This window comes from Haemaphysalis longicornis, unplaced genomic scaffold, assembly GCF_048455015.1.
Source record: "Haemaphysalis longicornis isolate Haplotype H1 unplaced genomic scaffold, Haemaphysalis longicornis Haplotype H1 scaffold_1, whole genome shotgun sequence".
NCBI lineage: Eukaryota > Metazoa > Arthropoda > Arachnida > Ixodida > Ixodidae > Haemaphysalis > Haemaphysalis longicornis.
In genome coordinates, this window is record NW_027526203.1 from 215,803,902 (window position 1) to 215,818,190 (window position 14,289).

Genomic DNA, 14,289 nt, shown 5'->3' on the forward strand with positions numbered 1-14,289 from the left:
CAGGCTTGATGTGGCTTCGCGCGTCGCCTCCTAGGGAATTCCCTCTAAGAAGCTGAGTGCAGCGCATCGCCTCCTCTAAAAAGAGGAGGCGATGGCCAGCGTCTAGCAGCAGACGACGCAAGAAACGGCTGGAACTGACGCTTCCTTTTGTAATTACTTCAATTTTTACGGGTGTCTTGCTGAACGATTTTTTTTTTAAATGCGGAGCGTGCCTGCCTGACCGTGTCTATGGTATCGCCCCGAGTTTGTCCTGCGCTGGTTCCTTTATTCTTATAAACTTAAACCGCTTAAACATTTCTATATCCTCTGTGTGGCCCTAATATTACTGCTGCCACGCACCAACCAATCATCAGACTTGGAGGACGTCTTCTTCATTATTTCTCCGACACTTAATTACCTCTGCGTTTAGTTTCTGCTTCTTTCAAGAACGATGAGAAAATCAAAGAGAAATTCCGTTCATGGCTGCGAGATTTCCTACAAGCGCGCGTGTACCCGGGAGAAGAGTTATCGCAATAGCAGTTTTACTTGTGCAGTGTGCCACTTTTAAACTAGAAAGAAACGTAGGATGAGATATTGCCCCTTCAAGTCAGTTTCCAGATGTGGTCATTCCAAAATGCGCATTTATTGGCAATAGATGGTAGCGTAGCTTATTTAGTGGCTCGAAGTCTAAACAAATTTGTTATTGCAGGATGCTTGATTGCTATGACACTAGCCCTTTGTAGTAACCGATGTAAAGCAAGCATTAGATTGCTTCCAACTTACAGGCTTCAAGAGCAGATGTGAAGGCCAGTATTAAAATATGCAAAATCTTTAGAACCTGATGTTGTAAGTGAACCTGCAGTATAGCATCTCAATCTTTAATAATGTCTTTTTGTGAAGACCTTTAACATGTTCCTCGGACAAATCACATAACTTTTTAGCTTGAGAGGTACAACTTGAAATGGTTGTGAATGTTGGCTACCTGGCAGTTCGGTTAAACTGCAGCATAAATACCAGATAAGTGACCAGGGGACGATGATGTGCAAGTGCTTGTGCATTGTCCTCCATGTTATTTCCACGTTCCTGCACAATGTAAAAGGAATATACCAAATGAAGGAGACAGTTTTTAGTTTTATTTATTCCCAGTTTCACGGCCATAGAAGATGACAGATACCAGAGGTGCTCAGCACAAATGTTGTAGGTGTATCCAGATGCTTGTTGAGACCTCTGTCACTGAAAAGTAAAAATTAAATAGCATTTTGAAAACTGGTCAAGCACTACATATGTTTCCTTAGGAGCCTCCCATTCACAATTCAAATGAACAAACAGCTTAAACACAGTACACTATTATTGTTTCTTGAATGTATGTTTTTTAGTTGCGTGTGGACACTGACATTTCTGCTGTATCTTTTTTCCTTTATTTTTTCTTGTACGCACATGGCAGAATTCTCTTAGGTTATTATTCTTCGTTTAATCTGCTCAGGTACCACACCCCTCATTAATGCCAGTGGGGCCATAAGGGTATCTTGAATAAATAAACATAGAACACCAAATACATGGTGCTACATCTACAAATTAAAGTTCCTGTAGCAGTTAAAAAATTTATAAAATAAATAATAAAATGGCACATTTCCACACATTTCCTAATACAAATAAAAACACGGCCAACTCCAGCTTTCCTCAAAATGTTGTATACCAGTCTCTTTGAACCAGGCAATAATACTGTAAACATCTTGAAAACAATTTTATTTGCACGTAAATTGCAGGCAGCTTAACTTAGGTGTCACAGAAGCTGTCGTGCAACGATGACTTACTTGCTCGTCTCTATTTTTCTGATCTTGCCCTTCTACAAACAAGTCACATCCTACAGTCGCCATGAGGTTGGTCGACCTGTTAACATGTTACAGAAAAGAAAGCTATTGTATTGTGCTTATTTCTAACACTATTTTAAAGTTCTTACTCTCACTCCTGTGATACCTAAGGCTGATTCAGCTGGAGAGCACCCCTATGTGGGCAGCAAATTCTATAGTGGTCCGAAGTGGAAAAGATGGAGATTGCTTCACCTTTGCACGATAATGTAATCACGACTAAGTTCAGTTAGGTGTCCTCGACATTTCAGAGAAGTGCCGAGCAAAAATAGTTTTGAAGAACAACTCAGAAATACTGATGGCCAGAAATGGGCAGCCAGAATGTTACGGTCTCTCTTAACTCCAAACTAAAAACAAGTCAGCTTAAAACAAGTAAAAAATACCTTAAAGGAGTAGCACCACTATTAAACGTTCATAGCATGATTAGGCTCTACTTAAAGTAGTACTTGAAATATCAAAGCTCAGATAACTATGCAAAAAAATTCCCCCGCATTTCCCCGAGGGGGAGAATGTGAAAGTGCGAATGCACGGTTGTCGGCCCGCTTGCGGCGCTTGCGCTCGGCCCCCGTAGCCCACCGCCTCGCCGCCTTCTCTTCCATCTCATCCATCGGGTTTCTAGTATCACGTGTACACCACGCAGTTATCAAGCCGCTATAACGCCGCTGAGTCGCCAACGCACGCCGCTGACGACGTAGTTTGAATGCGTTAAAGATATAAGGCGCGTCACTAACACTGATATCACCGTCGCGTCCGTGGCTTGGTCGGTAGAGCGTCGCGCTGCGGCCACAAAGTCCTCGGATCGAAACCTGGCGCCGGATGCTGTTTCTTTTTTAAATATAGAGGAGCACTGCGGACGGCGCCGCCGCCGCCGCCGGCGGTGGATGGTTTGGGGTCGCTTATAAAGTGCATTCGCACTTAAAAGTTTCTTTTGTAGCTGCAGATTTTAGTAGCAACCATTCAGTATAGGGTAACATATTTTAAATCAATTTTAATATTTGCATGCACAAGAAAGCTCCGACTGAATACCCTTTCGACACTGGCATAAACAAGATACGCGGAGTGCCTCGCCATGCAGTTTGCCCCAAACTGCCGACATTAGGGCTCCAGTGACTTAGCTAACACACTGGCTGCTGATGGTGCACGCTGCACTGCCTTGTGAATCATGTCACAGTTTTGGGGTTGATATCGTGCGGCCCAGACGCAAGCGACCGTGGCCAGCTTGGGCCACTCTAGGGCACGCATCCAGTCTGACCATGATGCAATGAGAATAGCGACATCAAGAGTGTCATTCTCTCATGGCGGCCGCCTTGGTGTTCGCTTTGTCCAAGCCGAAACTGACACAAATAAACAAGGCTCAAAATAATTACATACCCTGAGGTCAACTATCTAATGTTCCATTCTATGATTCCTGGGCTGGTAGGCACCCATAGCAATGGGAAAAATGTAACACGAAAATTTCATACCAGTACTTTTTTAGAATGTTTACATAGACACATGAGCTGCGTGCGAGTGGCCCTTTCTGCCAGTTGTTGCCCCCATCTGTCCACCATTGCTCAGCTGAGCATGAAAGACTGGTACAATAAAGTGTCAAGATTTGACAAGTTTGCAAGCTCAGTGATTCACGCTGAACTTTTTGTGATCTTTCTTTACAAGGATTTAACCTATAACCACTCCTCCCTGGCTTGGCTCATGTACAGTCATGGACAATTCAAATGCGAACCGGTGAGCGCATGGCCGAAGATACTGGTGCCATCACCTGGCAACGGCCGTGGGAGACGCATGGACATGCGCAGTTGAGATGACGGGAGCGAGGCTGCGTGTCCCAGTGCGATATGTTGCCCCCTCCTCGCTCGCATGCCTGCCTTGTCACCATGCCGCCAGAGCGCTGCAAGCACTGCATGAGCAATGCGGCGCATAATTGCTTGCGTGGGAAACGCGTGCACGCTCTCGCAAGGCATACTGTTGAGCTCATCATGCTTTCTTGAAAAAAACCAGCGCGCATAAATGGAGACAAAAATAAATGCACGCCGCCTAACTTCTGATGGCACCGCATCGTTTTGCGTTCGTGGTGCAGTGGCTTGGGAATTGAACAATGAGCTGGCCGCCAACAAGAATGCGCCTTTGTGCAACGGAGTCCAGGCTGAGTCACTTGGCAGATTCAGTGCTTGTAGCAAATAGATATACCACGAGAATTCATATGGAATCATATACATTAACTGCAAGCGTTGTGTGGGCTGGAAAAATCACTGGCAGAATTCTAATATTCACAAAAATTAAGAAGATATGCAGGTCCAACCATTCTATAGGCCAGTTGCTCTTGCACATCAATTTTGGCGGCCCGATTTTTTTCGTTTTTTTTGGCAGGCACCTCACTTCTTGTAGAAATCCACGGAGCGGGCATTGCTGAGCATGGTGTAGGCGTTACCCAGGTGTCCATCGTTATTTGATCAAGTTACTGCCTTCCATATGCAAAGCTATGTCGGCAATGTGACGCCGGCACACACGGGGAGCAGGCGCTCGTGTGAGCCGAGCACACAGTCACACAGTCACCGCAAATACTATCTCGTGCCGCATCGCTAACAATTGTTGTCAGCGCTCTGGCGGCATGGTGACAAGGCAAGCATGCGAGCGAGGAGGGGGGCAACATATCGCAGTGGGACATGCAGCCTCGCTCCCGTCATCTCAACTGCACATGTCCGTGCGTTTTCCACGGCCACTGCCAGGTGACAGCACCGGTATCTTCATCAATGCGCTCCGCGGTTCGCATTTGAATTGTCCATGACTGTGCAATGCTTAAGCTTCACGCACATACTGTACTTGGTACAGTTTCATTTACTAAAACGAAGCTTCCAGCCTCTCCCTGATGTGTCTGTAGTCCACCCAAAATGCACAGCAGGAAAACCAACTTTTTCTGATGACGATCGTGGGTGAAGTGAAAAAACATTAAAACACTTCCCGTGATCTGAACTGAACCTAGGTCCCTCGTGTTATGAAGCTGAAGCCTATCCCATTGCGCCATTCCAGCACAGTCGAAGCAATTTGGATTTGCATGAACATGGAAAATTACACAGAAAATGCACACCTCCATCTAACAACAACGGTTGTACGCTACGGTAGGTCATTGATTGCTTGCATCAGTAAAGCTCTAGAGAGCACAACTGCAGTGCAGCAGACCATCCCGATAAGGAACAGGTGCTCAGTACTGGGCTGGTTAATTTGGTGTTGGACTTGATTTTGCAAAGCTTCACGTCCCCCGTTTTTGTCGTTTCGAGCAGATGGGCAGTTGATTTTTTATTATTAAGTCTTGCCGTCAGTAACTAGGCCACAGCTACATATTTGGTTGTCATACTACCAGGGTGGTCTGCGAGCACAGGCAGTCTGCCTGCTGCTAATTTCGAGTGTACCACAAAAACAGCCACTTGTGGAGGCATTCACCTGCTTTCCATGGGTACCCAGAAAGGATGTAGACCAAGGCTTGCCCTCCAGGCCCTGCACCAACATCGTAGGGGCCAGGTCCAAGCACTTCTTTTTTTCCACTGGAAGCCCTCCTATGTAGATGCTGCAGGAACAGGATTAAATGCTGTGTCAGCACAACTGAAAGTTGGGTAGGCTAATAATACATCTCTGAAAAACAAAATGCGTAAAAGATGGCGACGTGGAATAAGATCACACAGGACAACGAAAAAGAACACACAGCACATCGTCCTGCGTGTTGTTTTCTGGAAAAGCAAAAGTCAGCAATCTCTGCTGCATTGTTAATAACAAGGATAATCCGAGGAAAGGGAGAAATGAGTGCGGTGTTAAGCATGCGCAGCTTTTAGTTCGTTGTGCGATTGGCATGATTTACAGTATTCTGTTGTCATGTAAGTCCGTGTATATGGGCCAGACAGGACGCTGTCTAAGTGTCCATCTCAGGGAGCATTTGTTTACGATCACGAATTCAACGGGTGAAAATCTTCCTGCGCATTATAAAAAGTGTGGGTGTCGTTCTTTGTTTGACGAGACTGTGATGTTGCACAGGCATAATTATCAGATTTTTAGGGAACGGGTTCAGGCCTTCTTTATCGATGAACATAGTAACAAGTGTGTCAGCAAATCGTCTATAACTCTACACGGGCAGGAGCACGTGCTTATCAGCACCATATTTCTTTAATCTATGAATTCTTTCGTATATAAACTTCATGTTTTTCAACAAAATGGCAGTTGCCAGTAAGTGCTTGTGTGTGTCCCTCCTGCCTGTACACGTTATTTGTGCGCTTTCAAATTTTGAATGGCTTTATGCCCTGCCACATACCATTTGTCCCATACGCCGCTTCTTCCATTCACCTTCAATGTACACCTCACTGACAGTTGCTCCTGGTGCCTCCTCATAAAGGGCCCAAAATGTTGCGTAACCTTCACAGCCCTTCGGGTGATTTGATTCTGCCGCCGTCATTTGGTCTATCCTTTCTCTCTCCCTCTTCCGTTTTTTTTTTTTTTTTGGCTCACGGTTTCACGCTTTTTTTTTTCCCCTTTGACCGCGATATCCTTACGTTCTCTGTACAGAAGTGACGTTTCCAATTCCTCTCCCGCAACGCAACTTAACTGCCCGAAGACCTAGAACGTTGATGCGTGCACACGGCATACTCGCGAGATTAACGCTATCAAACACATGCATACTTACGATCGAGGCACTGCACTTCAAACATCCAGGACAGCAATTCGGGGAGTACACGCCACCACCGGTTCGATCAAACTTGAGCAATGTTATGGGCTCCTACACAAAAGGAACAATGAAACGCTTGAAACTGCGGCCGCAGTGTGAAAGGACATAGCATCGTAATTTGAATTTAGCGTGTGCTGCATACTTGGGCGAGAAACAGGGAGTGGGAAAAGAACCCACACGTACGTTGGATACACGAAGCAGGTGTTGGTTTGCGCGCCAACGTCTGGTTTGTCGTTTTCCATTGTGTCTGTTCCTCGCCCAAGTATGCAGCGCACGCGCTAAATTTGATTCAAGATTATACAAAAATCGCTAACATCACAATACGATCGGGAATGAGAATGACAGCTAGGAGGCCGAGCTAGGCGGCCACGTAAGCAAGAATTCACCCAGCTTTAGGGTACACAGTACAGTGGTATAAACACAAAAACTACAACAAACATAAAATAACGATGTTACTGACCTTGCTGGGAAAATGAGCGCATAGATGCCCTCTTTTCCGCTCTTCCGTGTCTGTGACAGCAAACGCCGGAAACCGGCATGGCTGATCTACGCTGAGCTGAGGTACAGGAGGCGATGGCTCACGCTGCAAGTCTCTCTTGAAATGTCGCAGTAGGTATGTCGGATACGGAGATATACTAGCATTCACGGTATATTCACGCATTTGCAGCTTCATTTGGTACTAGTAGCAATCAACACAAACACACGCTGGGCACTGACAGCGCAAATCGTTCACTCGGGGGAGCCAGGGAAATGCTGCGCCTACTTCGGCGTTGTCCCTAGGCGCTCAAAAACAAGTCAAGTGACGTCACGATTTGATCACGTGACCCAAGGATTTCTTTCCTCCTTTTAGCCGCTCTGGAGAAGCGGGCCCATGGCTCCTTTAAGCTGTGCGGTGTAGATCAATTGATCACTTCCTAAATTTACACGATGTTGCAGTACCTTTGTTTCTGTGAGATAAAAAAAATGTGTGTCTTGTTTTATTCGAATGCAATATTTGCGTTTGAATTTGCCGTTGAAAGAAGTGCTCTGGGTTAACCGGATAGGCGACTTTCAATGAACGAAAACGTAAATTCAACTCGTATAAACGCCTAAATATTTTATTATGTACAATCTTGGGAGGGATACTCAGAGTGTATTGGGACAGCATTAGCATCGGTACATGAAGAGTTAAAAATATATTAGTTCTCGCTGCAGTTAGTAGTTTGCTTTTACAGGGACACATCTCCATGTGATGTAGCCGCTGTCGCATGGTGTGCCCGTTATGGAGACTGTTGTCACCGCGTTTTATACGAACGCATGCATCCACTGCTGCACCCAACTTTAAAATCACCATGCAGCGTGCGCAAGTGAAGCACCTTCGTAATCGTGGCGCAGAAACGTAAGTGCCGTTTTGGTACAAATTTCCGTTAGCGCTTCCTTACCTTCGAAGTTCTATGTGCGTAGGCGTATCGTTCTTTCAGTGCTCAATCGGTCTGCCATGACAACAGAATTTCGTAATTAAACAAACAGTCCCCCCCCCCCCCCCCCCCCCCCCCACGCCCCCCATACGGGTGCGCGCTAATGTGATTCTTTCTGCCTGGATCCGCAACTGTTACGTATACATTCTAAAACCTCGAATGAAGGTAATTTCGAGTAATCGTCAGCATTGCTTAATAACCAATATGACCGACGAGGAATTATCACTGTAAAAAACTTCGCAATTTTTAGCTAATCTATCATGTCGTAGTCTGAAAGGTGAACATCACGGTCGCTGTCAACCGAGGCAATACTGTAAATGTGCCATTCTGTTTCACGCTGAAAAATGGCAGTCTGTAGCATTTATGTATGCGGGGCCATGCCGTTACGCATGTTTTCTTGGTGGACTCTGGGAAACGAAAGCATCGCACCACGCGCGAAGGTGCTGCTGGCTCTGTACAACTGCCCAATGCTCCGTTCTTTGGTGGACCAAGGAGCTTCCCAACATAATTTACATTTCCAGAGTCTCTAACGAAAACTACAACATTCCTGTACGCCCTATACATTCCCGAGCCAATCATGCTCATACACTGCTCATACAGTGCAATGGCAGTGCACGAGTCAGCTAAAAAGTATGTCCTTTCATTAAAGATTGAAATCAAAATGGTAGGACCTCATTATAACTCCTTCCTAAGATCTCACGGCAAAATTCTGAACACAGCAATATTTTGCTCAACTTGCACAGAACATGCCTAACCATAGAGTATGGTCAGACACCACAGTCTTTGCGTTATTATTTTATCTTGCTGGATTTAAAGCTCGATAAAGAATTGAATGGTCAACTTTGCAGTGACTTACCCTACCTTATCCAGGAGTGGTACCTAGATCTAAAGGGAATGGCCTCCCCAGAAAAGTTACTGGATAGTGCACGTCTTCAGACAGGCTATAGGGCATTTATGCACGAAGCATTGAATACTTGACAGAGAATAATGCAACTATTTCAGGATTGACAAGTCAATTGATTTGATTGATTACGAGGTTTAACACGCCGACACTACACTGCCGATGAGGCATGCCGTAGTGGAGGGCTTCAAATTAATTTTGAGCGCCTGGAGATCTTTAACATGCACTGAAATCTAGAACACACAGGTGTGTGTGCTTTTTGCCTCCATGAGAGAAGCGGCTGCGGCGGCCAGGAATTGAACTTTCTTCCTTGGGCTCAGTCGCACAACGCCTTAGACAGAGCCACCCCGGCAAATTGGCAAGTCCCATCCACAGCCCCAACTATTTCATTGAATGTGATTACAGGCAGAGTTTCTCAGACCTCTATTCCCAATGCCAGTATGCTGCCGTCAAGACTGAGAGTTGTAGTTATGTGCCTTGCAAGCTCAGGGATACAGCAGGTCCATGATTTTTTCAAAGCACAAAGCAAGCATGCTGGGGGAGGCAGGAACAAAGAAGGAAAACGGAACTCTCATTGGTACGAAATGCAGCACCAACTTTTGTGCTTTCGCAGCCCATTTGAATTGTCCTTGGAAGAAAATGCCAGACACGTAGAAAGATAACGGTATTGTATTTCTTCTTACATAAAACCACCAAGCACACAACAATTTGACAGACAGTACATAAAGCCTAATACTACATCTGTTGCTTTTTCAGGTGTTAAATTTTTTTGCTGTTTTCAACATCTTAGAATAAAAAAAGGGAACCTCTTCCTAGACACTTTTAATAAATAAGGAGCAGGCATTTATATACAGGAATAATAAAACAAACACATCACAACACAAAAAATTTTGAGCTATGTACATTTCAGCATATATTACAAGAGCCAACTGAACGGTAATAGAGGGAAACCAAGCGATTTCCTCACACCCCACTTCAAACTCGGCACAGCAGAATAGTTTAGTATGTCAATGCAGTAAGGATTCTTCTGCCTGCTTTGCGAATAGAGGTTGCCTGTACAGGTATTGTGGGGCAGAACCTTTGGTAGACCTTGCCATTTCACTTGGGATCACACTGGCGACCGGCAAGTAGGGAGAAGTTTCCAGCCTCACAGTGAAAGCAGCTCCAGAGACAATTGAAGACGGAGGAACATGTTTGACAAAGAACGGAATCCGCTACACACGTACAATTGCACTCAGCCCTATACTCTGCAGAACACTTCAACATGTCACATAAAGTGAGAGAATGCCCCCTGGGACATGCAGGAAGAGGGAATTCCCCAAGCAGCAGTTAACAGTTTCAAGGTGACTCGCGCACTGCACACAACACCCCCCATTGGTGCTTGGTTGGGCAGCACACACTTGTATCGGGCGCCTTGCTCCCCGGTATTGCTTCCTTTCCACCATCATGCTGGTGCGAATGAGCAACACAAGGTGCCATGCCGCCAGCCAAGCCGTGGCCAACACGGGTCTCAATGGGGCTCCAAGTTTTATTGCTGCTGCATTACCAAGACATCGTGATAACAGCAAACAATTCAGCGACGCAGGCGTAGAGGCACACAATGGGGACAAAAAACAAAGCAGTCAGTCACGGTGAAAGCAAAACAAACCAAACGAAGCCTGGAAAACAAAACAAAACAAAAAACAAACGCTGCAAATGAGCAAACAACGCACCTTCTCTGGGGAAATGTGCACTGAAGAGCGAGCGAGGCTAGCCCAAGCTTAGGAGCATTGACTTGCCAATCGCTCTTCGAGTGAACCAAGACCCTTCCAGCCAGTAACGTGCACAAAAGCTCTCACTTCCACTCACACCTGGAAAAGACAAATAACCCGGCAAACACAACAGCCCACCCTTCTCACCTACCGCAGCTATATCTAAGTCCACTTCCATGCACCCAGTTAAATGTTTTGCCATGCACACAGTGAGGATATATGGGGAGATATGGAGATAGGTCAAAAGAGGAGATTATGAACAGAAGCAGCCTCGGTGAAGAAAAGCCTGTGGTACCGCCCGGCAAGGACTGCTGCTTCCTTCCTTGCCTCCATCTCACACAGGACACACTCACCTTTTAAATTGTGCAGAGACTGCAAAAACAGCTGGCTGAATACAACAAGGACATATTTACACTCTGTATACAAAAACCAACAACCATATCCGCCCAATCACACCGCTCATGAAATTACACCTTCCCGCCCATTGTGCATTTAGCGATGCAATTTAGAACAAAAATGAGAGGGGCAGTCTTCTGGGAGTATGGAAACTGAGAAGGCATGGAAGGTGCTTCTAAAGCGGTCTTCGTCTATGTACATGCATGCAGCAAAGTTGAAAGGGACCTTGGCAAGTGTTGGCAAAATGTCTCAGTCGGGTGCACGGACAGTGTTGTTCTGCTGCTTTCTGCAACCCAGTCAGGGGGCTGAGAAGTTTTCACAAGCAGTAAATGTTTCCTCAAACACACTGCAGATGCACTTTGACAGAAAGACTCTGTGCTCGACAGCATTGTCTAGCAATGTGCGTGTTGCAGTTCAGGAACAGGGCAACAAAAAAGAAGAGAGAGAAGTTCTTACAAAGTATACTTTCAAAAATCGAACAACACATTAGGAAAAAAACCTTTTGAACAAAAACTACAGAGGCCAACTGGCTTGTAAACTACCGGGGGTGGCAAGCTGCACTGTGCTCGTCCCCCAGGGCGGCGAGCACAGTGCGTGCTCCAAGGCGGGCGCACAGCGGGACATCTTCTGGGGACGTGAGGAAGGCGCAGAGGCCCAACAAGCAGCTAACAGCAGTAACGCGGGGTCACAAGTCTGGCGAGCACAGAGGGCAGCAGCCGAGAACAGAGAGCGCTGCCAATAAATAAAGGGGGGACATGGTCCTTGGCGGTGGGAAAAGGCCCTCAGGAGCAGCGCAGGGCACTGTGCTCCACATCGCTGGAGGCTTCCTCCTCGGGGACCTTCATGACAATGGACTCGCCTCCTCCCCCAACAAGCGGCCTCGCACTGGCCGCAGCAGGGGCCGGGGGCTCTGCCTGGTCGCAGTCCATGGTGTTCCCGTGCGAAGGGCTCTCCAGGCCCGAGGTCTGGGCGGGGCTCTCCTCCTCGTCCGAGCTGAAGGACGACGACTCCGAGTCCGACTCGGCATCCTCCTCCTCCTCGCCAGCAAAGGAGGCCCCCGGGCTGTCGGAGTCCTCGGCGTCTATGTAAACCTCCGCACCAGAGAAGATGTACGTCGATGGCGGAGTGAACAGGTAGTGGCCCTCTGCAATCACGGAACACACCAAGCTCAAATGTCGGCTGGTGGACAGCAAGGTATGCAGAGCCACAGGCAGGGAACTCAGCTTTGCCTTGCAAGGCAGTGGCAGTGCGACAAACACAACTCAATCATTGCCTCAAACTGCTTACTGAACTGATGCGCAACTTATACCTTGCGACCGTAGACGACGTTTGTGGTTCTAGAAAAGCCGCTGAATCCTTTCCAGCAGTTATTGCCAACCCATCATTACGCAAACGCCTCTGGGGGCGAATGCAACCAGTGCTCAAAAGGCCAGTCCCTCACACGATACACGTGGTATGTACCGATGAAGAAATTGCTTAGGCAGTGTGGGAGTTGGGAGGCGACCTTGCAAAGAATTCTTTCGGTGCTTAAGGGGGGAGGTGGGTCTTTAGACAATTTTTTTATTATTAGTGCCAGCTAGATGGAAATTAGCAGTCTTGAGCAGTTTTTTACACTGATTTCAAATATGTAATTGGTTTTAACATAGCTTCATTTGTTCAAGAAATACAACACTTTGAAATTTATTTATTGAGGCATTTCTTACGGGGGTTTAGAGCAATTTCGCTTTAGCAAACTCATTAATCATTTATACGGACATAATGCCAAAGGTCTACTCTGGGGGGCTATGCTATTTTTATTCATTTTGAAGACTTTTGCAAAGCATGAAAGTGGTGAACATTTGATGTCAACAATTCGTATAAAATTGCCTCATTTTTATTAATTTTTGCAAATAGGTAAACAATGACAGAGAAATAAAAATAGCATCACCCCCTAGATCAATTCAATACGAATACAATGGTACCAGTCTTGTCATCCTAGCCTAAGAGCAACACTACAAAAACCCGCGTAAGGCAGAGCTTGGTCTTGCAAAAAAAAAGAAACTGAGAAAAATGCATTTCAAGTTACAGATCACGGTAACTTTTGCTACAGCATAGCTACAACAATATAAATAGCATCATTTTGTAGCTCTATTCTTCACGAAGAAAAGCATACCAAGTATGTGACTGTAACACAAAAGTAACTCTGGAAAGATTGACGTAAATTCACACGGTTACCGTACAAATTGCGAAGGAAAATTAAATTTTCTAATGTTACACTTCAGGAACTGTATATCCTCATTCACCTTTTCTGTCAGTGTCTTTACAGAATACAGAAAGGCACAAATACCATGTACTGCTGTTATTTTTGTGCTAACAATGAGACTAAAGCACAGCAACCACCTAGAACTAGAGATTGCCCTGGAATGCATCTCAAACCTACAGCAAAGCTGTAGGTGAAATGCACTTCGGTGATCAATGCTTCAGTGATACAAATAGCATCAGCTGCTAGACCAATTCAATACAAATGAAATTATACCAGTCTTGTTATCCTGGCTCAAGAGTAAGATAAGGAAACACCCGGCAAGGATGAGCGTGACCTCACAAAATAAACTGTAGAGCTGCAGGTGGACTTCAATTTGGCGATGGATACCAGAGTGATACAAACAGCATCACCTGCTTGATCTATTTATTGCAAATTAAATGATCTTAGTCTTATCATCCTAGGTCAAAAGCTCGTGAAACACTCAGTAAGGCAGAGCATGACGTCGCAAAGTAAGAGAGAAAAATGCATCTTTAGTTTCCAACTCTTGCTACAGCATGGCCCAATATAAAAAGCGCCGTGTCACTCTGTTCTTAAAAAAAAGAACCAAGTATGCGACCATACCACAAACATAACCAGCAAGGCTATATGCAAGCAATTAAAAACTTTTGTAAACAGCGCTGGAAAACTGCACTTTTTGCTGAACTTCACCTACGGTAGTTCCGACTTTGCACTTCCTTCAACGTCGAAGCAAACTAAAGAAAAGCACAAAGAGATTGTGCTGCAGACTTTTTTTTCACAAATAAAACCAAAGCACAACAGCTAACTAAAAATCTGGACGTTTCCACGCGGCGGTTCTCAGACCAGGTTCGTACGTGACAGGCGATCTCGGCACCGCCGTCTACGGCGTCTTCCATCGTGTTTTCGTACGCTTGCAGTGCGTAGTTCCTTGAGGTAAAGGTCTCCAGGAATTGCGGCACGAGACATAAAGAC

The 14,289-nt window shown here is 45.8% G+C and overlaps 1 protein-coding gene and 1 long non-coding RNA gene across 5 annotated transcripts in view; both read right to left on the reverse strand.

The window, feature by feature from the left end:
* Nucleotides 1-479: 479 nt before the first annotated feature.
* LOC144141790 (uncharacterized) lies at nucleotides 480-7,401 on the reverse strand. Of its 3 annotated transcripts, XR_013316705.1 has the most exons (5): nucleotides 7,013-7,401; nucleotides 6,511-6,603; nucleotides 5,283-5,406; nucleotides 1,794-1,869; nucleotides 480-1,212 (listed from the first exon to the last, which is right to left on the reverse strand). It is a non-coding gene; the product is annotated as an uncharacterized LOC144141790 (long non-coding RNA). The 3 variants fall into 3 exon arrangements; XR_013316704.1 differs by lacking the exon at nucleotides 1,794-1,869; XR_013316702.1 differs by having other exon boundaries at nucleotides 480-1,869.
* A 2,160-nt stretch (nucleotides 7,402-9,561) lies between these two features.
* The window catches only part of LOC144141803 (NAD-dependent protein deacetylase sirtuin-1-like), a 33,645-nt gene continuing 28,917 nt past the window's right edge, over nucleotides 9,562-14,289 (reverse strand). For both annotated transcript variants that reach the window (XM_077673304.1, XM_077673299.1), the window contains exon 12: nucleotides 9,562-12,201. In XM_077673304.1, the coding sequence (XP_077529430.1) occupies nucleotides 11,840-12,201 (362 nt within the window). In that variant the 3' untranslated portion in view covers nucleotides 9,562-11,839. The remainder of the gene's footprint in view (nucleotides 12,202-14,289) is intronic.